The sequence below is a fragment of the Marmota flaviventris genome, chromosome 2 (genome assembly GCF_047511675.1).
Source record: "Marmota flaviventris isolate mMarFla1 chromosome 2, mMarFla1.hap1, whole genome shotgun sequence".
NCBI classification, from domain to species: Eukaryota; Metazoa; Chordata; class Mammalia; order Rodentia; family Sciuridae; genus Marmota; species Marmota flaviventris.
This window is the reverse complement of record NC_092499.1, coordinates 93,671,083-93,698,623: the sequence shown is the minus strand read 5'-3', so window position 1 is coordinate 93,698,623 and position 27,541 is coordinate 93,671,083. Positions and strand designations below refer to the sequence as shown.

General features: G+C 35.7%; 1 protein-coding gene across 2 annotated transcripts; it reads right to left on the bottom strand.

Moving 5' to 3' along the window:
- Positions 1–594: 594 nt before the first annotated feature.
- Bloc1s6 (biogenesis of lysosomal organelles complex 1 subunit 6) lies at positions 595–17,968 on the bottom strand. 2 transcript variants are annotated; one of them, XM_027926197.2, is made up of 5 exons: positions 17,795–17,968; positions 14,570–14,711; positions 9,426–9,513; positions 3,753–3,839; positions 595–3,380 (listed from the first exon to the last, which is right to left on the bottom strand). In XM_027926197.2, the coding sequence occupies exons 1-5, from the start codon at positions 17,874–17,876 to the stop codon at positions 3,261–3,263; spliced, it is 519 nt and encodes a 172-aa protein (XP_027781998.1). In that variant the 5' UTR covers positions 17,877–17,968; the 3' UTR covers positions 595–3,260. The 2 variants fall into 2 exon arrangements, with proteins under 2 accessions (XP_027781998.1, XP_027781999.1); XM_027926198.2 differs by lacking the exon at positions 17,795–17,968 and adding an exon at positions 17,568–17,736 and having other exon boundaries at positions 14,570–14,724.
- Between the last annotated feature and the right edge of the window lie 9,573 nt (positions 17,969–27,541).

Here is a 27,541-nt window from a genome sequence, read left to right as displayed (position 1 = left end):
GGGGGCAAGCTTTTACTGCTTTTCTCCTAAAATAGGTGAATTTTATTAATTCTTCTCTACATGCCTGTAAGCCTCCCTTATTCAGGAAACATAGAGATAGAATACTTTAACCTTTCACTTTGGCCTTAATCTTTCCCTTTCTCCAGATTACCATCCCCACTATGCTCCAAATTACACCCATCTTTCTTTATTACTCTTCCTTTACACTGTGTTTAAGGAATTTTTGCTTATTGAGTGCTTTTTAAATTACAGGCATTGGAAATGTCTATCCTGACTACTCGCTTCACTCTCTTAATAAATTTGAAAATAAACCTAGTCTCATCCTAATCCTACCTGAAAACTTGATGGCATCTGGTCCCACATATGAATACTCATCTAAAACAACATGAATAAATGAGCAACAGAAATCTTAAATATATAGTTATACAGGAACTATCTTTATCCAAAAGAAACATCTAGAAACTAACTTTTTAAGTATGAGCACAGTGAAATTAGGTGATTTAGTCATTAAGAATAATTGATGACAATAACAGCATAAACAGAACTATCTTTAAGTAAATACAGAAAACATAAGTATTACAGATGAACACTGGATAATTTAGAGATTTTTTTTATTAAATGCATAAAAAGTAGTCCTCAGTTTACAAGTTTACAAGTTCAAAATCAGACAAATGTATGTGGGCATATACTTATAAACTGTATCCACCTAAACACTCACTGTAGACACATCTATATTACATTTAGCATTCTGCATATTTACATGATACTTACTGCAGAGTAAACACAAAGTGAACTTGCATCTTTCAGCTCAATACATTTTTGATAGTTTCAAAACAAAGGCAACCTTTTTCAACCAATCCTGTATTTGTGAAAAATACAGCAAGAATAATTACAAGAGTTCCATGTTTTGTTAGCAAGATATATTTGTTATTGAAATACAGATATTTTAGATTTTAATTACCAAGATAACAGTACTTTTGATTTACCATTCACCTTTAAATAGTGGATGCTAATTTATATTTGTTTTGCTCTGTTTAAAAATGTTCAAAACTTAAATAATACAATTCTGAAAGAAGGTTATGGGCCTTGACATTCATTCAATAAACATGATTTAAAACAGAAATTCAATTAATTAACTAGAATTCTATATTTATTTCCTGTCTGCTAGGGTTCAGTTTTAAATCTGATTGTATATTAAAACCAACAATTCAGAATTTATTTCATAAGATTAACCCAAAAGTTACTAGAGAGTTTTTAAACTATTTCACTGCTTATAAATAAATTACTAGATAATCTATACCAGTGGTTCCTTGCATCAGAACTATCTGGGGAGTGCCCTAAAAATACACTGGCTCCTATTGATACTAATCAGTAAGAACTCAGAATGTATTTTTTTTTTTAAAGTTCCCAGGCAAAAATGATATGCACCTTAGTACAGGAAACAATGACCTTGGCCACTACACCCATGGTTCTCATCTTTCAAGGTCCATTAGAATCACTGGGGGAAACTAAAAACTAAAAACAAAGCAAAACAAACCAAACAAATAGATTTGCATCAGTAGATTGAGAGTAGTGACCAGGAACTAGCATTTTAAACAACCATTATTACAACAGGTCAAAACCACTCTGACAAACAATGCATAGCCTTTGTCAGAAATCAATAAAGAGTACATTCAGCAATTTAGGTGACATTGTCCTGCAAGCCCTAGTGATGCCCTAGGCAGTTATAGCAAGTGATAGATGGCAACAATTAGCCTTTTCAAATATATTTTTTTTTCTTATAAAACTGTATTTCTTTTCATTTATTTCTTGTACGACATTTTTTCTTTTCCATGTATTTGATAGCGATGGCAATAAGGCTTGAGCCCAATTTTGTTTAGTTTTTCAAATATAGAAAAGTTTTGAAAAAATCTTTTCAGTCATCTCTGGCTATTTGTGACCATACAGATTTTGAAGGTAGGTGGCTATTTTTTCTGACCAGCTAGACTTAGGAGCCACAAAATTTCAGAAATGAGGATATTTATATTCTTAGGTTAAAGTCAAGTGAATTGTGAGACTATAATTCATTCATCAAAGAAGGCTCTTTCAAACAAATTACTTAAACCTCCAAACAGACCAGTTCTTAACACCCAACTTAAATCTACTGCTTTCTATATCATTAGCCTGATATGTGATCAGAGGTAGTGGTTCCAGCTTACCAAAAATGTAATGTGGATTATAAAAGATACGCATTCTCTGATTGGAGACCAGTTACATGTTAAATAATACTAAAACAAAAGTATAATACACTATCAATTTCAAGCAATGAAACTTCATAATATTTCCCTCACATAATAAGTTCCCACATATAACATCAGAAAACAATTCTAGAAAACACTAAATGTTTCATGTTGCCTCTTTTGTGAAGGTATTTACTAATTTTCCACCAATCCTAACATTATCTATAAAGTAGGTAGTTGTACTTTTCATTCTATTTGAGATTTAAAAGCACAGAAACTATATCTCACTATCTAATGACTAAGTATAAATCCATAGGGACATTTGAGTGTATGATATCTCTATCATCCCTGCCAAACTTTAGGAATGATGTAATCTATTGTGAACCCCAAAGATACATAAAGCAACAACAAAAATAAGCGAGACTATATGGTTATAGAAGAATCTATCTGGCATCTTTCTCACCTAGCCTATGCCTAAGGTGCTATTATTCCCTGTGCATATACTTTTCCACTATGTTCTTCACAAAGGCTTATATTATCTTTTCCAGGGGCATGTGTGATTAAAGAACTGGTAATTTTTCTTAACTAAACAATGAAAAGGCAATAATCAAAATCAGTGTTTCATTGCCAGAAAGGCATATCATCTCATAAAATAAGAAACTAAACTTGTAAATCTACAACCAAGAAGCTTAAAAATTCATATAATTTTGAACTACTTAAGAGTCTAGACTCCCATAATAATCAAAGCATTTTTCAGTTTACAAATGACAGAAGGCCAAACTGATGAATTATAAAATTAGCAAAACAAAAGTTGAAAGTTACATATAAATATCAAAACCAAGTGACATTATGTCTACTACTAAGAAAGAAAGGCTTCTTAAATGGCTTAAACAAGATATGGAGACACAGCGAACCTGGGATGAAGATTTCAAAACATAACACAAAGGTATAAGGCACTATATGAACCTCACTCCATACTTAGGTCATCTTAAATCCAAAGAGTATAGAATACATGAAAAAAACACACAAAAACACAATTTTTCATGCCCTTTTAGCTGGTTTGGCTGTTAACTGCTTTTCTCTTTCAAATTCTTTTTCTCGTTGCTGCTCCCTTTCCAACTCTTCTTTCTGCCTCTTCTGCTGCAGTTTAAGTGCCCTTTTCTGTGTCAAAGAAAAGGGTTATAGATTATGATCTAATTCAAAAGTAATGATACTTTGAGGTAATCAATACATACTAATACATTTCAAATTTAATTTTAAGATTTATTCTAGGTAACTCAAGGTCTCCTTAATTAAAAAAAAAATTTTACTACAAATTCTTATTAAATGATAATTGCAGCTGCATATCCAGAGAATATGAGCCTGTCTGCCAAGTTATTAGAAAAGAAGCTCAGAGAGAGATTTTTAAAATGACAAGTTTTAAAAGAAAACAATGTACTATGACTTATCTATATTACTATACATGCAAGAATAAAAAGTCAACACACGAATACTGAAGAAAAATAAACTTTAAACTTGTATTTTTCAACTTACCTTTAATTTTGATGTCTTTTCATGGAGCATCAGCATCTCCTTCCTTATGTTCACCAACTTGGCATGATAGTGTTTAGCTTCAGTGAACTTAACATGGAAAAGTAAATGAAAAGTTAAAATATGAGTGAAATATCAAAATGGATCAATAGATCAATACCTAAACTATAGTTCATTCTTCTTAAAGAGGTCGATTTTTTTAGAGCCTTAATTATGTCCATATTTCAAGTTCCAAAAAATAATTTTTATTTAAAACATTAGCAGGATTTGAAAAATAATTGATTAAGTTCAGATTGACAAAAACAAATCATAAAACAGACCTTTATATTTAAGTGGGTAGAGCTTGCATTTTGCTTTAAAAACATGAAATGATTCTTTTAGAAATGTAAAACACTATAAAAGAGAGAGCAAGCTATGGTACATAGGACAGCTTAATTGATGCACTGCTCATCAGGAAAACCCAAGCTATTACCAGAGATCACTGGGAGAACTATGGACAAGTTTGATCATGTTCCTTGGGCTTTTGAGGTCAGACCAAGCAAAAGAGCCTCTGCAAGGATACTGTGCTTCCCCAGGAATTATAAGCACATGCTTTCCATCTCAGCCAGTCTGCAAAGCCTAAACCAAGTCTTATGACAGGAGAATGTGGGAGGATGATGCAGGACTACAAAGGTGGGAGAGAAGAACACTTTATTCTCAGATAATGCAACAGAATCAGAAAAAAGGAGAGAAGTATCCATAGATACATCTGCAACTTTACTGTAGCTGCAAATAAAAATCACAATCTGACAAGATCTAGAGCTTCCAGACCACCCCCTCTCTCAATTCCTTCCACTTTTCAATTCCTAGATGACAATTAAAACTAATCTTGGATGAGAGAGGAAAAAAGAAGAAAACTCAGTTTCTATTCCTTCAGACTGAGGCAATGGTACTGCATCCTCTTAGTTCACTGGTGCAATAAATACCCATTCAAATGCAACTTGAACTCAGCCAGGAACACAAAAGTTGGTCAGTGTAACCTGGCTTACCCCCTTCACAAGATGTCACAAACTACTGAACAGAAGACTATTTAATACAACAAGCCTCTCTCGGTCCCATCGTAGAGAATATGGACTTTGGTTTGGATTGTTCTGTAAGGAAAACATCAGTGAACTCCATCTTCCCAATAAAAAGTCTGCTTTTTGAGGTACGTATGGATCTCTACCAGATATATAAAACATGCAAACCAAGCTATTTCTGATGTTCAAGGGGAAAAACAAGTTTCTTGGTTTTGCTACTTACCTTTACTTAAAATAAAGAATATCAGTTCTCTTCAAAAAACAACAGAGTTAATGGGCTTGGTGGCACACACCTGTTATCTCAGTGGCTGGGGAGGCTGAAGCAGGAGTATCACAAGTTCAAAGCCAGCCTCAGCAAAAGCAAGACACTAAGCAACTCAGTGAGACCCTGTCTCTAAATAAAATACAAAATAGGGCTGGGGATGTAGCTCAGTGGTTGAGTGCCCCTGAGTTCAATTCCTGGTACCCTCCTCCCAACAGAAAAAAACTACAGAGTTGCTGATGAAATTCAATTATTCAATTATTTGAAAGATCTAATAAATCATTCTTGAAGTATTCATTTTAGCCACGGTATTAATTTATTATAGTATTACACATATGCCATATAATTAAACAAAATGCTAATTTAAGAAACCAGGTAATTGATAGAGACTGTATTTTCCTTAATGGGAAAAACCCTAAAAGTTCTTTACTTTGGACTGGGGCTATAGCTCAATGGCAGATCACTTGTCTCACATGTGGGAGGCACTGGGTTTGATCCTCAGCACCATATAAAAATAAAAATAAAATAAAATAAAGGCATACTGTCCATCTACAACAACAACAAAAAAAATTTTAAGTAATTGCATTTCATTTTTTAAAAAGTTCCTTACTCTTTAGTTTCTAAGTCTTCAATTATGGTCTGTCACTAAGTCATAGGTTTTGAACTATCCTGTGACAGAGGCGATCCCTCCCTGGAGAACTCTCGGCTCCAGGGTATTGATTTGAGATTGCCCAGTTGCTATAGTGATGCCCTATTCAAAGGAAGATTTTGTACCAGTCACAGAATTTATTGTTCTTAACCCTGGGTTCAAATGCCAGCTTCCCAGGGGGTAGAGAATTATGGGTGCAGGCTGGCAAGTTTTAATTGGGCTGTTTATACCTTCAACTTCAGTTCTGTTTATCTTGAAGAAACTTTCTCACAATAAATCCTTTTAATGTTTAAACCTACATAATAAACATGCCAAGCAAGGTCAGTCTTCCTCCATCCGAGGTTGGCTGAACCACCAGGCCCTGGTTTTTTTTCTGTTTGTGTATTTGACTGTCTTTTCTTCATCCCCTCATCAACTGCTCAGTTAGCCTTGAATAAACTGTCATGCAGATTGAGACAATGAGAAAATATAATTAAGACTTAGAAATAAGTTCAATTTCACAAGTTCAATATTACAAAAGATATTAAGAAATGGAAATTCCAGCAAAGCAAAGTTTCCTGTTAAAAAGACAAATTCTTGGGTTGCGGTTGTAGCTCAGTGGGAAAGACCTTGCCTCGCACATATGAGGCAGAGTTCGATCCTCAGCACCATATAAAAAATACATAAAGATACTGTGCACATTACGACCTAAAAATATTTTTAAAAAGGACAAATTCTAAAACTACATCAAGAAAAAGAAACTTCACATCAATATTCCTGATGAACACATATGCAAAAATTCTTAATAAAATCCTGGCAAATTGCATACAAAAACATATTAAAAAGATGGTGCACCATGATCAAATGGGGTTCATCCCAGGGAATGCAAGATTGGTTCAACATATGGAAATCAATAAGCGTAATTCATCACATCAATAAATACAAGAATCACATGATTATCTTAACAGATGCAGAAAAAGCATTTGACAAAATACAGCATTCATTCACATTCAAAACACTAGAAAAACTAGAGAGAGTAGGAACATACCTCAACATTGTAAAAGCTATATACATGCTAAACACAAGGCCAACATCATTATAAATGGAGAAAAAATCTAAAGCATTCCCTTTAAAAACTGGAACAAGAGGAATGCCCTCTTTTACCATTCCTATTCAACACAGTCCTGGAAACACTAGCCAGAGCAATCAGACAGAAGAAAGAAATTAAAGGGATACAAACAGGAAAGGAAAATCTCAAACTATTCCTATTTGCCAATGTGATTCTATATCTAAAAGACCCAAAAGAACTCCACTAGAAAACTTCTAGAACCCATAAATGAATTCAGCAAACTATCAGGATATAAAATTAACACCCATAAACAAATTCATTCTTACACATCACTGATGAATCAACTGAAAATGAAATTAGGAAAAATAACCCGATCACAATAGCCTCAAAAACATTATTTGGAAATCAATCTAACAAAAGAGGTGAAAGGCTTCTATAATGAAAACTACAGAATCTAAAGAAAGAAATTGAAGAAGACATTAAAAGATGAAAAGATCTCTCATGTTCTTGGATAGGCATAATTAATATTGTCAAAATGGCCATACTACCAAATGGCTATACAGATTTAATGCAATTCCTATTAAGGTTCTGATGACATTCTTCATAGAAATAGAAAATGCGATCTTGAAATTAATTTGGAAAAATAAGACCCAGAATAGCCAAAACAATCCTCAGAAAGAAAAGTGAAGCAGAAAGCATCACAATTACCAGAACTTAAGTTATACTACAGAACCATAGTAACAAAAATGGCATGGTATTGGCACCAAAACAGATACATAGACCAATGGTACAGAATAGAAGACACAAAAACAAACCCACATAAATATGGTTATCTCATACTAGACAAAGGCACCAAAAACATACATTGGAGAAGATAACCTCTTCAACAAATGGTGCTGGGAAAACTGAAATCCATATGTAACAAAATGAATTTAGAACCCTATCCCTCAACCTATACAAAATTCAACTCAAAGTGGATCCAAGACCCAGGCATTAGGCTAGAGACCCTGTGCCTGATAGAAGAAAAAGTAGGTCCAAATCTCCAACATGCTGGCTTAGGAACCAAATTCCTCATTAAAACTCCTAAAGTCCAAGAAGTAAAATTAAGAATCAATAAATGGGATGGTATCAAATTAAAAAGTTTCTTCATAGCAAAGGAAACAATCAAGAACATGAACAGAGAGCCTACAGAATGGGAGAAAATCTTTGTCACGTGCACCTCAGAGCATTAACCTCCAGGATATATAATGAACTAAAAAATTTATCACTAAGGGCTGGGGTTGTAGCTCAGTGATACAGCACTTGCCTCACATGCGTTAGGCACTGGGTTTGATCCTCAGCACCACATAAAATAAATAAATAAAGATATTGTGTCCATCTACAACTAAAAAATATATATATTAAAAAAAAAAACTTAACCCCAAAAAACTAAATAACCCAATCAAAAAATGGGCTAAGGAACTGAACAGATACTTCACAGAAGAAGAAATACAATCAGTCAACAAATATATGAAAAAATGTTCAACATCACTAGCAATTACAGAAATGCAAATTAAAACTACACTGATATTTCATCTCACTCCAGTTAGAATGGCAATTATCAAGAATTCAAGCAACAATAAATGTTGGCAAGGATGTGGGGGGGAAAGTACACTAATTTGGTGGAAGTGCAAATTGATACACTCACTCTGGAAAGCAGTATGGAAATTCCTCAAAAAACTTGGAATGAAACCACCATTTGACCCAGTTATCCCACTCCTTGGTATATAACCAAAGGACTTAAAATCAGCATACTACAGTGACCCAGCCACATCAATGTTTATAGCAACTCAATTCACAATAGCTAAGCTATGGAACCAAACTAGGTGCCCTTCAACAGATGAATGATAAAGAAAATGTGGTATATATACACAATGGAATATTACTCAGCCATAAAGAAAAATGAAATTATGGCATTTGTAGGCAAATGGATGGAACTGGAGATTATAATGCTGAGTAAAAGAAGCCAATCCCAAAAAAACAAAGGCTGAAGGTTCTCTCTGGTGTGTGGATGCTGACTCATAATAAGCTGGGGGGAGGATGGTGTTCACCAGATTGGACAGGGCAGAACGGGGGCAAGGAAAGGGGATGGGAATGGGAAAGACAGTAGAGTGAATCAGACATAACTTTCCTATGTTCATATATGAATATATGACCAATATAACTCCACATCATGTACAATCATAAAAATGGGAAGTTATATTCCATGTATAATATGGTATATCAAAATACATTCTACTATCATGTAAACTAAAAAGAATAAATAAATTTTTTTTAAAAAAAAGACAAGTGCTAAACTCTAGACAGGTGCTTTAACCAAAAGCCACGAAGCCCAAATTATAAACTTTAAAAATGCATAAGTTAAAATCCTAAACATATATAAGTACATTCTAAGTACATACCTGAATGAATAAACTTAAGCTTGTTTTTGGAGACAGGGTCTCACTAAGTGGTTTAAAGCCTCACTAAGTTGATGAGGCTGCCTTTGAACTTGTAATCCTCTGCCTCAGCCTCCCAAGCCACTGGAATTTCAGTTGTGCACAGATGTGCACCACCACACAGACCTAGCTATTTCTAAAACAATGTATAGTTGAGTTATATCAACAAAAATCACACTCACCAAAGCATTAATATCCAGCATAGAATGACATTCTTTAAATTTTGAAATCTCTTGTTCCAATGTATCTAATAACACAACTTGGTTCTGTCTGAAACAAAAGCACATAGCCAAAATAAACTTTACATATTTTAAGTGGTAGTTCTTCAGAGGAAATAATATTCATTTTGGTTAATGCTAAAGTTTAGAATTAAGTAGAAATGCATTCCCCCCAAGGCTTATTTGGTTTAGCATCATCTGTTTCAACATAATATTATAAAGGCACACTGATAACTAATGTGTCTATATTCTTGCTTCAATTGCAGACTCTAATAACTAAAATAATCAAATCATTTAAAAGTATTTTCAATTCTTTTTATTGTCCTGAAAAAAAATAAGCTTTTTATAATATTTTCCCCAAGAAACTCAATATCTTACATACTTTAAAACAGCAACATTCCCATAAAGGAAATGAGGAGCACTAACTTTTCTGATTAGAGGTGGGAAGGATGCAGTATCAAGGAATAAGTTCAAAAAGATAAATAAGTAGCAAGTTGAAAAAAAAAAGCACAGAACTAGGATTGCAACCTTATCCCTACCAATAGCTACTTGTGTGGCTTTGGGGATTCAGCTTATTTTTCTGGATATATATCATCTCATTTCTAAAGAGAGGTCAGAACAGATGACTTCTAAGGTTCCTCATTAAAATTTTGATTCAAATCCTATTGAGGAAGAGAAGCAAACTTCTCTAATATTTCTCTCCAAGTGGATCAATGGAAGAGTCACAGGAATAAGTGACATTAAGTGATATTTTAAAAAGAAATATAATATGATTTGTCTGAAAAACTGGGCTAAATAGAGTAATGATGAAAAAGAGAATAGGCCAGAGGTCACAGATGGTGAAATACAGAACACGGAACAGGAAAACTCAGTAAGTCAACCATATTAGATAAGTAGAACAGCAAAAACAGGACATTACAACTGAAAACATTAAAGAAATATCAATATAACCCAAAACTTCCGTATGATAAATTGATGAACCTCTAGCCAGATCAAACAGGAAAAAAAGACATAAATTAATGGTATCATTCACAGAAGGGTCACTAATACTCCCATGACATTAAAAGGATAATGAAGGAATACTTCCAAGAATTCTATACCCACAAATTTAATAACTTGGATGGAGTAGACTAAGTCCTTGACACAAACTACCAAAACTCACATCAAAAGAAACAGAAAATCTAAGTAGGCCTATATTTGTTAGAAAAGGTGAATTAATATTGATTCCAATAAGATAAAATGAAATAAAAGTACCAGGGCCAGTTAAATTCATTGGTGATTTCTACCAAACAATTAAAGTAAGATTTCAGGACATGAGGCTACTATACACTCAGCTGCTTACCAGCAATGAAACTGAAATTTAAAAAACAATACCACTTGTAAAATATTCCCTCTCTCCAATGAAATACTTAGGTATGAATCTTAAAATATATATATATATATACACACACACACATACACACACACACACACATACATATATATATATACACACACAGAATGAAAAAAGTATAAAACTCTTTTGAAAAAAATCAAAGATTCAAATAATGGAGAAATATTCCAAGTACATGGACTAAATGACAATATTTTTTATTCTAATTTATTACATATGACAGCAGAATGCATTATAATTCATATTACATACAGAGAGCACAATGTTTCATTCTCTGGTTGAATACAAAGTATATTCACACCATTCATGTCTTCATACATGTACTTAGGGTAATGATGTCCATCTCATTTTTAAGATGTCAATTCTTCCCAACTTAATCTAGAAAGTTAATACAATCCCAATCAAAGTTATTTAGTAGCTGTCAATAAACTAATTCTACATTTCACATGGAAAGGCAAAGACCTAAAATAGTCAACACAATACTGGGGGGAAAAAAAAGTCAGGAGACTTACACTATTCAATCTCAAGATTCACTATAAAGCTACAGAAATCAAAACAGCATAGTGTTAGCAAACTAAAAGACACACTGACCAATGGATCAAACTAAGAAGCCCTTATATTGACCCAAATAAATATAATCAACTGCTCTTTGACAAAGAAACAGTTTCAATACAATGGGGAAAGAATAGTCTTTTCAACAAATGGTGCTAAATCAATTGACTGTCCATATGTAAAGAAATAAATCTGGTCACAGATTTAAAACCACTCACAAAAATTAACTCAAAATGGATCATAGATCTAAATATAAAATGCAAACTTAAAACTTCTAGAAGAAAATGTAGGTTTAGGTGACCTTGTTTTGTTGATAAGTTTTTAAATACGATACCAAAGCATGATCCATGAAAGAAAAACTGATATCAGACTTTATTCAAATTAAAAACCTCTACTCTGCCAAAGAAACTATTAAGAGAACGAAAGACAAACCATGGACTTGAAGAAAACATCTGAAATATAAAGGACTAGTATCAAAAATAAACAAAAACTCCTAAAACTCAACAATAAGAAAGAAAAAATTTTCACTAACAAAGATCTGAATAGACACCTGTTGTATTAAAAGAATTTGTCTGACCTTTGTACCAAGTTCCAAGCATAGTTCTGAAAATCTTTGAAATTCCCAAGTGATAAAAATGTCTTTGTTATCCATGAGCTTCTTGACTCATACCTCTTATGCCAATGAGGTAGCTCTATAGCAGACCTCTTAGAGCTTCAAGAGGGGGGCTGGACGTGCTAGAAATACCAACCATGTGATTTAGAGGGTTGGAGCTTTGAGCCATGTGATATCAGCCCAGAGAAGGAAGGAAGGAAACTAGAGATTGAATTTGATTAGGTTGTCAATGATTCAATCCAGTATGCCTACATAATAAAACCACAATAAAACCTTGTAACACTTAAGGCTCAGTAGAGATTCCTGGTTAGTGAACACAGATGTGCCTTGGGTGGTGGTGGGGAGGAAGTTCTGACATGCCCTAATTTCACTAGGAAAAAGCACAGAAAGAAGCTCTGTGTTTGGATCCTACCCAGACCTGGCCATTGCATCTTCCTTTGGTTAATCCTGATCTGCATTCTTTATGATAATACCTTAAGTAGAGTGCCTTCTGGATCCATAATCTAGGTACTCAAGGAGGAGGCCCCACTGTAAAGGAGAGAGAAGGAGACGAGAAGGGAAAGGTGGAAGGCACCAGAGACTCAAATGGAATAAATTAAACTCCATGTATGTTTAATTATGTCAAAATTAACCCAATTATTATATATAATTATAATGCACCAGTAATAGAATTTTAAAAAAAAGAGGAAGAAGTAGTTTACCTAAAATACAATAGAGCAGAAAAGATGACTGAACCTCAATTTCTTTGAAGCTTTGTACAATCCGTGGTAAATATGTTGGAAATGACTGTGATGCCTGATGCAGTGTCTAAGGAAGGATTCTTTGAAAGAAAAGCTATTTCTATTGAAGGTCCAAGCATGGATTATCTCAAATGAAGCTCCCCAAAGGCCATTCAAAATTGCACTATGATGCAATTACCCATTGTTAGCTACAAAATAAACTTAATTTTTATCAACCACTACTTTTTCCCTCACCTTTCTAGGCCTTGGTTTCTATGGTGACGAGGCTTAGCAAAGGTTTGATGGCAGAGCCAGGACTAGTACTACATTTGTACCTAGAACAAATTTCACTACTTATGAAGATGTAGGAAAAAGCAGCAGCTACTAGAAAACATTTCTCTTAAATTTGCTTACCATTCTGTAACACTCAACAAGTTTAACAAATACTAACTCATCATATTCAATAGTTAACTCTACCACTATTTGTGTAAACTCTTCCAAGCTATTTAACTTTTCTGAGCCTCGGATTCCTGAATCCTAAATGGGAATAATATTAAATATTTCATAAAGTTAATGTGAGAATTAATTAAGACATGGTAAATAAAGAGCTGGGCATATAGAACATATACAGTAGTAACAGAGTAGCTGATTTTATCATCATCATCATCATCTTCTTCTGGGTGTCTATGAAGATAAGTGGGGTTATTCAAAACATTTCACTTTAGTCAATGTTAAACTCTGCAATTAAACCTTGATTCCCAACTTCCTTTAAGTAAAATGTTACCTAGATATATTTTGTTTGCAGATATATTTTGTCTTAACCTTCCCTTCAGTCCATCATAATTTATCCAATTTATGACTTTTTGTAATGAGGCTTGATTGGCATCAAAATACAAGGCATTCCATGCATAAGGGATAAAAATTCTCCCTTGAGACTAGCAGAAAACTGAGAATGTTGCCAACTTCCTAACTACAGCAGTGTGCTACATGTCACAGAACACCGCTTTTATATCCATTTAGCATCATAAAGCCAAGAATCAACATTATTTATTAAAAATGAGAAAACAGGCAGGTTGATTATTCCTCTTCGTTTGCCATAATAAAGTATTCTGAAATAATTTTTAAAAGGGTAGGCCTTACAGCATAAGCAGTTCATAGCAAAATTAAAGTTCACCACCACAGAAAGAAATGACAGACAAGCCAACCAGGGCAATCCAGAAAGATTCTGACGCAGAATGAGGCAAAAGCTAATTAAGTTTGTCATTTCTGGGTGAGAGTAACTACAGAGTGTATATTTTTGTATATTGATTGCACTCTGTGGGTTCTATTCTACATTATTCTGATCTTTTTTTAGCACATAATACAATCCTTTATTTACAATTTACTAGGAACGAAACAGGTCATCTCAAAAAAAGATGTTTAAGGATCTCTGGAAAATATTCAAACCAGCCAATGAAAATATCAAAATGACAAAAAAAAAAAAAAAAGTATAACTTTTGTGGATGCAAATTTTCACCTCTACTCAGTAATAGGTGGATACCCACCCTGTGACACTCTCCAGTAGGCAATACGTTCATAAAATAATGATAAAACACCTAAACTAATCACAGAAATTAGATAAGATTTTGGGGTACTTCTTAGAGGAAATTAAACATTTTAGAGTATTCATTTTACTTTTCATATTCAGATTACTATGTACTCATGAAAGATATAGAAATACTAAATTATTATTAAATATTACAAAATATTATACCTTAATACTATATGCAAATATAAATTATGCCTACACCAGAAAGGAAATGGGTGCATATCTGGTTGCTTGTTTGCTTACGTGAGTTCCTGGAGGGCTTGTTTTGATCTCTGCAGATCTGGCAAGTAGTGAGAAAGCAATCCTTCTGCCAGTTGCTCCACTGCTTTGTCTTCTACAGTCAAGTCCTCTATTAACCCTTCATCTGGAGAAGTGGCACTTAAACCTGTGCCCAAACAAAATTCAAATTTAGGAAACTTTTAAATTGTCACAGTACTAAAAAAGGTTGAGGAGTCACAGGTAAGGAGGGAAGGAGGCCTGCTGTGGAGCTGAGAGCACATACCCACTCTCCTTAACACAGGTGTTCTTCTTTCCTTTTAGAATCATTGGTTTAAAATGAGAAGAAAAAGTGAAAGGATCACTTTATTCAAATTATACCCTAAAAGCATTGATAAATTAATATTAAACACTGAAACATCTTTCTTCAATCATAGTCTACAATCATAATATCTCTAGAATACATATATTGTAACACATTACTTATCACATATCTCTAAGTACAGTTTTTATCAGATTTGAATTTTGGCAAGATAAAGGAAAACAATATGCTGTCATAGTCAAAATAAGCTTTTAGAAAATCAAAATAATTTGGTGTCAACATACCTTATATATAATCAGAGATATGATAAATTATTGTATAATGGTGTATTAAGAATTGTAATGAAAAATAAATAAATAGAAAAAAAGAAAATCAAAATAAATTTGTACGGTTTTTACTTTAATTCTGAGAAACACATGAACAAACTTTAGAATTCTCAATACAAGACAACAACAGAAAGAACTAAATAGAAGCTGAAACACAACACATTTATCTATATCCATATATCTAGTGAGAAAACAGGAGCACTAGGCATATAGTGCCACTTATGTACCTTTAGATGCAAAAATTAATCAATTGTATCTGGCAAATAGTTACATTGCTTAAAGTTTGATTATAATAACAGAACAAACAGTAACTTTAATACAGAAAACATCAATATTACAAATGAACACATAAAAACATTCAAATAAGGATATTTCAAATTTAAGGCATAGGAACTAATTCACTTCCCTTACAATTTATACATGTTAACTCATAGGACTACTTCTTCTACCCCAATCTTCTGGTTATTTATGGACAAATCTGTTATTCATGTTTTTATACATATTGAGCCACTAAGTTCCAGATATTTTATTGTGAGAAATTAAAGAAAGTGTCCTTACCTATCTATGCAAGAAATATTTACTGAATATCTATGCCTTCTACTACTTTCTGAAATTTCAACAATAAATAAGATAAATCCACTTTCCTGAAAGGGCATAATACAGAGAAGTCATAGAGTATGACAAGTGCCATGACAAAAGGAAATATGGGCAATTGATCTGAGGCTTAAGGAATGGATGTCACTCCAAAGTTTCTTACAGAGCATGCATATTAGTCTTTCTATCATGAATAAAATACAACTCAAACTGTTCTACTTTTCTCTTAAAATATATGTCTTATATATGTCTTTCTATAGCAACACATACTAATCTACTCATTCTTTTTTTATTAGCTACACATGACATTACAATGATCTTGGCAATTCATACATTTTACTCATTCTTTTTAACAGAATAGAATTCTACCAAAATTTGTTTAACCAGTTCCTCATGGATGGATTATTTAGGTTAGTTTTACCTTTTGTCATTTAAAACAATGCTATAGTAAGTGTCCTAGCTAAATCTCTGCATATCTGTGTAATAGTTTTTGTAGGATAAATTCTTAGAAGCAGACAATTAAAAGGTTTATGCACTTTTGAAACAATGCAAACCCCCTCCTAGGAGATGGCATCAATTTACACTCCCACCAACAATCAATCTTCTGGTGAACTATTTCCAAATGGGTAGAATTCTATGAAAGGTAGAAGGAATGCAATATGGGTAAAGGAAAGGTGGGAATATAGGATTGCTCTGGAAAGGGAAGAGGGGGTGAGGTGTCAAGAGCATGAGGCATACACAGCATAGTAAGCTGTAATACAATGTGACCAGCCTGTGAGGGTCCTTAAGTGCCAAGTTAATAAGTAGTGAATAGCCATTTAAAGATTCTAGGCAAGGGAATGACATGATTAATAAGTCATTCTGTTTAATAAGTAGTGAAGAGCCATTTAAAGATTCTAGGCAAGGGAATGACATGATTGGAGCTTTATCTTGGAACAGTGATGGAACAGTACTGGGAAAGACAGGTTGAAATAGTATTGAGAGTGCTTACAACTCTGAGTAAACTTACAACTGCTGAGTAAAGGATGAAAATACAGAAGAGATGGAAATTTTATAGTAGAACCCCCAACATCAAAGAGGGGGGAAACAAGACTGCAAAGAGTTGAGAGCAATTTCAAGTGATAGTAACCTGGCACCATTAACAGGATCAGACATGTAACATGCACAATATCTATGCATGTTGTATGTGAGATTAGTGCAAAACAACCATGTCAAAGTATCCATCAGAGAAGCAAGTGAGTTAGGAGATGGGCCCAAGTTGTAAACATACACCACAAAAAAAAAGTCATATTTATAGAAGTGACTTATGAAGGTGTGAAGACTAGTAGATCACTGAGTAAAAGTATGAGCAGTAAAGTGCCAAGAGCACTACTTTGGGGCAATCTCCTCATTTCTGGAAAAGGAGTTATTTTTTAAAGGTAGATCCAAATCCCTACAACCTTTCTCTTCTAGGGTCCCTTACATTAATTAAAGAACACAAACGCTTTGAGTGCCTATTTCTCAATTCCCCCAAGGATGATGACACATAAACAGCACCAGTCTGGATGCACAGCAAGTTCATTCAACTTTTGGGTATTTATGCTTAAATCTCCCCTAGAATTCGGGTTTAAAAGGCTGCTGGAGGAATGGAGATGAATAACGGCACCAAACAAGGTGGAATATTCGTAAGTGGCCAATAGTTAATAACTCTCTGAATTATAAATCGATCGAACACCTTTTGTGACAAGTTCATTCCTAACCCCTAGCCTTCTGACAAATAACCAACAACGTGCCAGAGTCAACACAAACTTAAAATGATTTCGCCATCAAACGCCAGTAGCTGCACCCCAACACACAGCTTCCCCTCCGGCCTTTGGTTCCCGCCCATTCCGCTAGGCAGCAGGACCAGAGTCCTCGCGGCCGCAACTGCAGATAGCTGTTGATTCCCTCCGAGCGGCTCCGGCGTCCCACCCACTCGGGTCCCGGCTCCTCGGACTCGCAGGGGCAGCTGGTCCAGCCGACACCACGTACCCGGCGTCGGCTCACTGGCCTCCAAGACGTCAGGGGGCCTGGCCAGGACCCCGTCCGGGGGCGGTGGCCCAGGGACGCTCATGTCCCTCCCGCTGGGCAAAGGGAAGGGGCAGTGGGGTGGACGATCAGATACAAGTACGAATCCAGCCCCTCTAGCTTCCTGTCGGACAGAAGCGGCAGTCGCACACGGAAATGACGGAGGCGGAAGACAGTGGCGTCGGACACGTGACCGCGGGTCAGAAGCCCCGGCCCCTACGTCGGTGGTGACGTAGTACTCTGGCCCATAACGCAGGGCTGGAGGCGCGGCTTAGGGCTATGACGTGCCGTAGGTGGGGGACTTAGGGGAGGCCGTGGCCGGTTTGGGTTGTTTCTAGGTGGATTACGAAGACCGGAAGAGCGTAACCCTTGTTAGAAGCGGAGGAATAGTTGGGTTTTGTTCACTGAGGTTTGGTAAAAAGAAGAACGTACTTCTCCCTGAGGGCAGACCCTCTCTGCGCGGTGTGTGCACTAAGGAAGAACCTTAAGAATAGGGACTGCGTGCATTCCCTGCGATTTGAGAGGTTAAAAAAAAAAAAAATCGGTTCCTGGTTTTCAGCTATAATAACAAGTTATTGTGTAATTCACTCCAAATATCTGAATACCTAAGAATGAACTAGGCACTATGGAGGGCTTAAAAAAAAAAAAAGTAAAAGTCCTTGTTCCTGTTCACCAGGAATTTATACTTTACCACTTATTCATAGTAAGCGAACAAAACATTGAAGTGCTGAATTATGTGGAACAGAGCTAGAGCACTGTGAAGGCAGTAGCGATTGTGTGTTCATTTTCTATGGCTGTTGTAATAAATGACCACAAACTAAATTAAAAACAACACAAATTTACTATCTTACAATTATGCAACAGCCCAATCCCAGTGTATAAGAACTGGCCCCACACTGCCATGAGACCCACAAGGCTCCACTTTAATGAAAGTTTTTGCCACCTCCCAGGGCACCAACCTGAAGACCAAAACCTTTAACATAAGAGCTTTTGGGGGACATTTCAAAGCCAAACTATAGCAAAAGTGGAAATCTTGGGGTGAGGGCATTTATTCAACCTATCAAAGATACATGGTTGTGTAGTACACAATTGAGGAGGGGAAAACTAGAGAAAATGTAAATAAGGGAAGTGGGATTTAAGGCACACCTTGAAAAACAGGTAAAAAGTCTGCAGAAAAAAAAAAACTAATGAAGTGTTGGAAATTGGGGACACTAAGTGTAGTTAAATTTTTCTTCAAATTCAAGGATCTTGGGACACTATCTTTGGGGGAAAGTAAAATCAACACAGATAAAATGGTTAGAACATCCTAATGCATAGTCTGTTAAGCCAAAAGAATTTAAAAAGACAAAAAAGCACTAAACATAATCATATAGCTCTGAATAAGTTCAAAGAAACAATATCCAGGGACAGTTAAACACTATATACTCATAGCAAAATAAGGGCATTTTATTTTAAGGACGTTGAAATTCAACTAAGAGCAAATGTAATGCAATAAATACATCAAAATTGTTAATCCACCTTTTAGCTTTTTGCTGTTTTCTTTAAATTTTCCTGTGTTCTTTATGTCTAATAACCTCAGGAGAAAAGGTAGGTAAGAGATTCAAATAAAGAAACCTTAATCTGTTAATATTTTCTATTCCTTTTATGGATCAGATGCCCTATATTTATAATGTTTTAGGATTTGATAAAATCTCCCATTTTGACCTACTTCTCCACCCTCCTCTTCATTTCCCCCAAACTGAAGGAAAGAATGTGGGTGTAGGCAAAAGATTTGAGTGAGACAGAAGGACTAGGACTGCAGAGAAGAGATAGGAAGGGGGGTGGAGTTACACAGATAAAAGTTGTTACAGCCCATGCCCTTGTGCTTCCAAGGGATTAAAGTGTTGAAAATACATACAGTGTGATGACCTTTCAAAATAATAAAAAGAAAACAAGGGATAGGTAGAAAATCAAAGGGATGGGGCACCAAATAAAAGAGTTTACCATTTTGTCTCTTGTTAACAGATCTGAAAAGATGATATTTTCTCAAGTAATTTTAACTACTTTTATATCTACATGAGAAATATTCTTTCACATTAGCAAAGTGCTAAAATACTTCCACCCACTGCAACTCTGCTACACTTCTCATCATCTCTTCCTTGCATTATGTAACAAACATATTTCCCATGGATTGTTACACCAATACTTTCTCCTAACTCTGCCACCAAAAAATTTTGTAAAATATATGAAGAGCCAAAAGCAATGGCTTTTGAAATTTTCAGAAAATGAACACAATTACTAGAAACATGTTACATATGAAAATATGTCACATTTCTTGCAAACTTGTATTTTTCAAATAATGTAGTTTATTGAAATTCAACTTCCGTTACCTTTTTTTATGTTATGTACATGTCACTATAGATACTGTATCAGGTGCTGATTCAGCCAGAGCAGGCTAGAGCATGCTCAGTAAAAACAGAACATTAACACACATGTCCATTTTATGAAGTGTTCTGTTCCGCAAAGACTTTACTCAGAAACACATCTCACAGCCTCCACCTTAAAGAACACCCTTAGTCATTGCTATGGCAAGAAACATGGTAAATCTCATGCTAACTCTTGAAGATTTCAACCTAGAATGAGATGTCATATTTCATTGCTCACACCAGTCATATGGCCACACCCAACATGGCATTCAGGAAATATAATTCTACCATGTTCTCAGAAAGGGGGAAAACCAAAATGGGGAGAGAACTGATGACTACCACAGGTGCCAGTGATTAGAGACTTTCTTCTGAAGGTATTCTGTAGAGGAAAGGAGGGCACTGTGGTATAATTTTTAGCACTCTTTATTTTTTTTATTTTTGCTGTTTTTTTTAATTTATTTAATCTAATTTGTTATCTATGACAGCATTATGCATTTCAATTCATAGTACACATATACAGCACATTTTTTCATGTCTCTGGGTGTACACAAAGTAGAGACATAGCATTTGTGTCTTCATACATGTACTTAGGGTAATGATGGCCATCTCCTTCCACCGTCTTTTCTACCCCTCTGCCCCTACCTTTCTCTCTCTCCTCTTTGCCCTATCTAAAGTTCTTCCATTCTTCCCATGCTCCCCCCATCACCTCATATCAGAGAAAACATTCAGCATTTGGTTTTTGGGGATTGGCTTACTTCACTTGGCATTATATTCTCCAACTCCATCCATTTACCTACAAATGCCATGATTATATTCTCTTTTAATGCTGAGTAATATTCCATTGTGATTATATGCCACAGTTTCTCTATCCATTCATCTATGAAGGGCATCTAGGTTGGTTCCACAATTTAGCTATTGGGAATTGTGCTGCTATAAACATTGATGTGGCTGTGTCACTATACTATGCCGTTTTTAAGTCCTCTGAGTATAAATCGAGGAGTGGGATAGCTGGTCAAATGGTGGTTCCATTGCAAGTTTTCCAAGAAATCTCCATACTGCTTTCCATATTGGTTGCATTAATTTGTATGAGTGTAGCCTTTTCTCTACATCCTCACCAGCACTATTGCTTGTATTCTTGATAATTGCCATTCTGAGTGGAGTGAGATGAAATCTTAGAGTAGTTTTGATTTGTATTTCTCTAATTGCTAGAGATGTTGAACATTTTTTCATACATTTGTTGACTGATTGTATATCATCTTCTGAGAAGTGTCTGTCCATTTCCTTGGCATATTTATTAATTGGGTTATTTGTTTTTTTGGTACTAAGATTTTTGAGTTCTTTATATATCCTAGAGATTAGTGCTCTATCTGATGTGGGTGTAGTAAAAATTTGCTTTCATTCTGTATGCTCTCTATTCACCTCACTGATTATTTCTTTTGCTGAGAAGCAGCTTTTTAGTTTGAATCCATCCCATTTATTGCTTCTTGATTTTATTGCTTGTGCTATAGGAGTCTTATTAAGGAAGTCGGAGCCTAATCAAACATAATGAAGATTTGGGCCTACTTTTTCTTCTACTAGAGTCTCTAATTTAATTCCTAGGTCTTTGATCCACTTTGGGTTGAGTTTTATGCATGGTGAGAGGGGCTTAATTTCATTTTGTTACATATGGTTTTCCAGTTTTCCCAGCACCATTTGTTGAAGACACTATCCTTTCTCCAATACATGTTTGTGGTACCTTTGTCTAATGTGAGATAAGATAACTGTATTTATGAGGGTCTGTCTCTGTGTCTGCTATTCTGTACCATTGGTCTACAAGTCTATTTTGGTAGCACTCTTTATTTTTAAGGGACATTTTAAATTTACAATAAAATAAACAGGAAGTACAAAGTTCTATATATCCCCTAACACCCCCACACACACCTACACACAACTCCCTCACTATCAACTTTTCTCCGCAGATGGATATATTTGTTACAAGCAACGAACTGACATTGATTCACCATTATCAACCAAAGTCCATAGTTAACATTAGGGTTCCTTCTTGTATTTTCTATGGGTTTTGACAAATGTATAATTGCATGTGTCCATCATTGTCCTATCATTCAGAATAGCTTTGCTACTCTAAAATCCTCTCTTTATATCCCTATTTCTCCCTGCTAATCTCTGGCAACTAGGCATCTTTTGTCATTGGTTTTTTATTTATTTATTTATTTGTTTGTTTGTCTATTTTGTTAACAGGGATTGAACCCACAGCACTTAATTACTGAACCATATCCCCACCCTTTTTTATTTTTTGTTTTGAGACAGAGTCCCACTAAATTGCTTAGGGCCTAGCTAATTTGCTGAGGCTGACTTTGAACTTGCAATTCTCCTGCCTCAGCCTCCAGAGTTACTGAGATTACAGGCCTTTGCCTCCCCACTCATCTTGACCAGGATCTTTTCATTGTCTCCATAGTTTTGCCTTTTCCAGAATGTTATATAGTCATACAGAACATAGTTTTTTCAGACTGGCTACTTCCATGTAGTATATGCATTTAATTTTCCCTCATATTTTATCATGACTTGATAGCTCATACATTTTTTGTGCTGATTAATATTCCATTGTAGTGTTATGGGGAGCCACTTCAGAAAACACTGAATTCAAATCAATGAGAACTTTATTTACCTGGCCAGGGACTATCACCCATCCATAGAGACTGAAGCTCTGTGGGAGAACAGCAACTTCCTGACCTGTATCCTGGGAACTTAAAGATGAAAACCACAACTCAGAGGCTTTCCTTAGTGTCATGCAAGCAAGCCAATCACAGAAGCTAGAAAAAAAAGCGGTCAACTTTGCAACTCAGTTAACCACATCTTAACTTTGCAACTCAGTTAACCACATCTTGGGTCTGAGCAGATGTTAGACAACTATCCTGAGTTCAACAGGTAGTTAGCAGGGATGACAATCTATTTCAAAATCTTGGGTCACCAAGACCACCATATCCTGGGTTGAGTACATTTTGTGTGGTACAAAGTACAGAAAACAATATAGTATAAGAAAACAGCTTTTATTTCAGTTTCTCAGAAACAGCTCTTGTAACTGTTTTTTTATAGAAGGCAGCCAAATGAAGTCTTAGGCTTGTTTATGACAGTTCTTGCTTTATGATTGTCATATCTCACTTATCAGAATCTTATATCTATAATCTATGTTTTTTTTACTAATCTATAACCTGTAACTTACACTCTGTTTTTAAAATATTTTTTTAGTTGTAGTTGGACACAATACATTTATTTTATTTATTTATTTTTATGTAGTGCCAAGGATGGAAACCAGGGCCTTGCACATGCTAGGCAAGTGCTCTACCACTGAGCCACAACCCCAGCCCTATAACTTACACTCTTATTGATTGTATTTATCAGTTCACACTATAGTAGGAATGTCCCAGTTTACACATTTACTTACTGACAGACAACTTGATTGCTTCCAGGTTTTGGCAGTTATGAATAAAGATGCTATAAACACTCGTGTGCAGGCTTTAGTGTGAATGTAAGTTTTCAAATCAGTCATACAAAGACGTGAGGTTTCTGCGTTGTAGGATAAGAGCGTGTATAGTTTTCTAAGAAATTGCCAAAAGGTCTTCCAAAATGATGATGCCATTTTGCATTCCCACCCATGGTGAATAAGAGTTCCTGTTGCCCTACATCCTCCCTAGCATGTGGTGTCATCAGAATTTTGGGTCTTGCCCATTGTGTGATGTGTAGTGTTATTTCATTGTTGTTTAAATTTGTGGTACCCTAATGACATATGATGTTAAACATCTTTTCATATGCTTATTTGCCATCTACCTACCTTCTTCGATGAGGTGTCAGTTTAAATCTTTTGCCTGTTTTTTAAATCAAATCAGTTTTGTTTTGTTGTTGAGTTTTTAGATTGCCTTGTATATTCTGAATAATAGCCCTTTATCAGACATGTCTTTTGCAAACAAAATCTCCTTGTTTGTGGCCTGTCTTCTCATTCTCTTGACTGCTTTTTTTAAATAAACTTGTAAAGGGAACTTAGGACTTTATCTCCATGAAAAGAAGGCAGATTCTCAAATCTCCCAAAAGAGCATCTGATCAGTTTGGACATTTATAGTTAGCACATGTTTGCAGTATGTAACAGTGGAAATAGCAAAGGATGTTATGTTAAAAAATCTGTTTCAAGCCCAGTTAAAGTCATCATTAGCTATATTAATTAGGATGTTTTGGTTGCAGGTAAAGAAGTTCTAACACGCCTAAGCAAAACAAGGAATTTATTGATTCACTGAAATTGAGAGTTAAGGAAGAGTTGATTTGGCTTCAGGGATTGCTCTATGCATTCCCTTAAACAAAACCAGCAATCTCTTGCTATCTCTTTATTCCATTCTCCACCCTGATTTCCTATCTAAAGGCTTTATTCCATCAGCTCTCTCAGTGTGATGGGAAAATAGCCCCAGGATTTGATGGTGCTTTCACCCATACACCAATCTCTACATCTAGAAGAGGAATATAAAGGACCCTGATGGGCAAGTGTGGGTCTTGCATATCAGAGAGAAGCAGAACCCCTTGATTGAAAATCCTGCTAGGAATTATGGAAAGTTGTGGGTGGGATGGGGAACATTGTTCATAACTTAAAGGAAAATCTGAGTCCTATTACTAAAAGGAGGAAGAAATTGACCCAACCAAACCCACAGATACTACTATATTGATTATACAATTTTATTCAAGTTACTTAACTTTGAGTCTCTATTTTTTGATCAGTAAAAGAGGCATGGTAATGCTAACATTAGACCAATTACTTGCCATAGTTCTTGTGAGACCATAAAGCACTATTGCAAATAATAGCAGCCCCTAATTGAGCACTTATTATGCACCAGAAGAAATACTCTCTCTGTTCTTAGTACTGTGGTGATGTATATTTACCAACCTTAATGTAATTTCCTATATAGACTCTAGATTTCTTAAGTAGCCTCTCAATTTAATTTGGTTTTTTAAGTAGATTTTCCTATTGAGGTTTAAAAAAATCTAAATGACTTAAAATGAATATCAGAGGACCCGGAAATTCTGTTTTTCTACATATTCACTTCTTTTGTTCAGATCAATCTCATACAATAAACTAGTTTAGGAGTGTAAATCTCCACTGGCTAAGTCAGGAACTAAGGTTCCAGACCTACAGAGTTAGAAGAACAACAGTGTCTCCATAGTCCTCCTCACCATCAATTCTACCCTCTCTATAAGGCGTTACAGGAGGAGGGGGAAGCAGAGTGTCTCATTTGCTCTTTTTCTTATTTTTAATATTATCATGTCCAACAGTAAATTTATATACATAAAACTGTGGGAGACCAACCTAGCAGGTGACTGAGTTAACTCTCCTGTGGGAGGCCATCCTCGCACGTAATTTGAGTTACCTCCCTGGCTGGGTGAGAGGTGCTTAGACATAGCTGTGTCAGAGCTTTCCCCAACCTTCTCCAGGTCCCAGGGCTTGTCCGTGCAGAGGTGTGTCTGGCTACTGCCCTAAAGACCCAATCGTTGCCCCTGACCTTGGGATGCTGCCCCCCTTAACCTTCATTGGATGGGATTTTCCCTTGAATTTTTTGTTCCCCAATAAAAGTCCACTCCCTGGCGTGTTCTCTCTCTCTCTCTAGTCTCTTCTGTAAACCTTGCTACCACATTAGGTGGCTGGAGGTGGGAGATAGGAGAAGCCGTCCTGGAGCTGGTTTTAAAGGTAATTAGAGTCTTGTCTCTTTAATTTAAAACTCCGTTTACTCATGAATGGAACCTTCTTTAATGAAGCCAGCGCTGGTCGGGTGGCAGACTCCCCTGCTGGGCTATGTGGCATCAGGCACCCATGTTGCTAGCCTGCCCCGCTCTTCCAGGGTTCAAGTGACTGTGTCTTGCTACAGCCCCATGGATGGAGCTATGCTCACCTGTTCCTTTGTAATATAACCCCTTGTCCTGTTTAGGATAGAATGTTCCATGGAAGTGCCTTATGTGTGTCCCCTTCTCTTACTGTGCCCTTGAGTGTGGCCTACCTAGGTGTCAGTCAACCTGCTGACAGTGGACATCATGAAGATAGACTCAGCCCCCTGAAACCTGACCCCTTGCCTCATTTGAATAGCTTCTCCTCAATAAAAGGGGTCAGTGCGTGCTCTTGCTCTCTCTTCCTGCGGACGCTTAAGGTCAGAGGAGCTGTCACAGCGACCCCAAAGAAAAAGGTATTTGTGTCTCTTGTGTGGTTATTTTGCACAGCCCAGTTAGCCCAGTTTACCTGGAGTGACCCCTGAGCCTTTTAGTCTTGAACAGAAACCCGGCATAAAACTGAGTGATAATCATTTGAAATATCATCTACATTTTAGGATTATTAGTAAAAAAAAAAAAAAGTGGCAAATGTTTATTCATTCAAATAACTTAGTCTTAAAATTCTCTTTTCATATGTTTATCTTGTTCAAAAAATGGTGATTCTTTCACTTCGGGTTTTTTCACAAAGCTTATTTGTTAATCTTAAGTATAGATATCAAAGTAGCCACCATTATTATTGCTTTATTCTCTATGTCATTCAAAAAGCATGATTTTTAATAAAGTAGGTATCAAACATTATTTCAGCACTCAGCTTTCCTTTTAAGATAAATTTATTTAAATTAGCTAGAATACATTAATCATGCTTTATTTAAAATAGCTAAATCTGGTATTTGCAATAGCTTTGCCAAATAATCCTTATTTCTTTCTTGAAATGTCCACTTTGAAGGGTTTCAGTTGCTACCTAGAAATAATTTCCAAAGCTCCTTCAGACCAAAGGATGAAATTGCAACTGTGAAAAGTCTGGTTCTACTGCTGCCCAATGAAAACAATGACTTGAAAGAGAGTGCTGGAAGAAGAGTGAGCTTTCTTCATCACAAGGAAGGAGGGAGAAGATAGACTCCATCTTGCCATGAGCCACAGATCCAAAAGCTTATATGGAGTTTTGGGAGGTCTAATTTTAGCCATAGCCAGGTGGCACTGTGTAGTCAGTTGTTGTTGCAGTAATCAACTCTCCTGACACGGTTTTGATGTTGTCCACAGGTCACACGGCTTTTCAGGCATTCCTGGTCCCTGTAAACCTAAAGAAAGATTACTGATGAAAAGCTCATATGACTGGTATTGTTCTTTGATGTTTTCCTTATTCTTCCTTCCAGGCATGGTTGACTTCATTGGTTAATTGTTTGGGGAGTGAGGCATAAAGGAGTGAGAGGAAACAGAATCAGTGAAAAACAGAGTTCCCTGTTCCAGGAGCAAGTTAACCCGTTCAACAGCTTCAATTCCCCACTGTCGG

What these genes read in the sequence shown, in the direction of transcription:
- Bloc1s6 (XM_027926198.2), bottom strand. Translation starts at nt 17,651, where the DNA reads ATGGGCGGGAACCAAAGGCCGGAGGGGAAGCTGTGTGTTGGGGTGCAG. An exon ending in GCGAAATCATTTTAAGTTTG is followed by an intron (nt 14,725 to 17,567) that starts TGTTGACTCTGG and finishes AAATTTGAATTT; the next exon opens with TGTTTGGGCACAGGTTTAAG. An exon ending in CAAGCCCTCCAGGAACTCAC is followed by an intron (nt 9,514 to 14,569) that starts GTAAGCAAACAA and finishes CTTTTGTTTCAG; the next exon opens with ACAGAACCAAGTTGTGTTAT.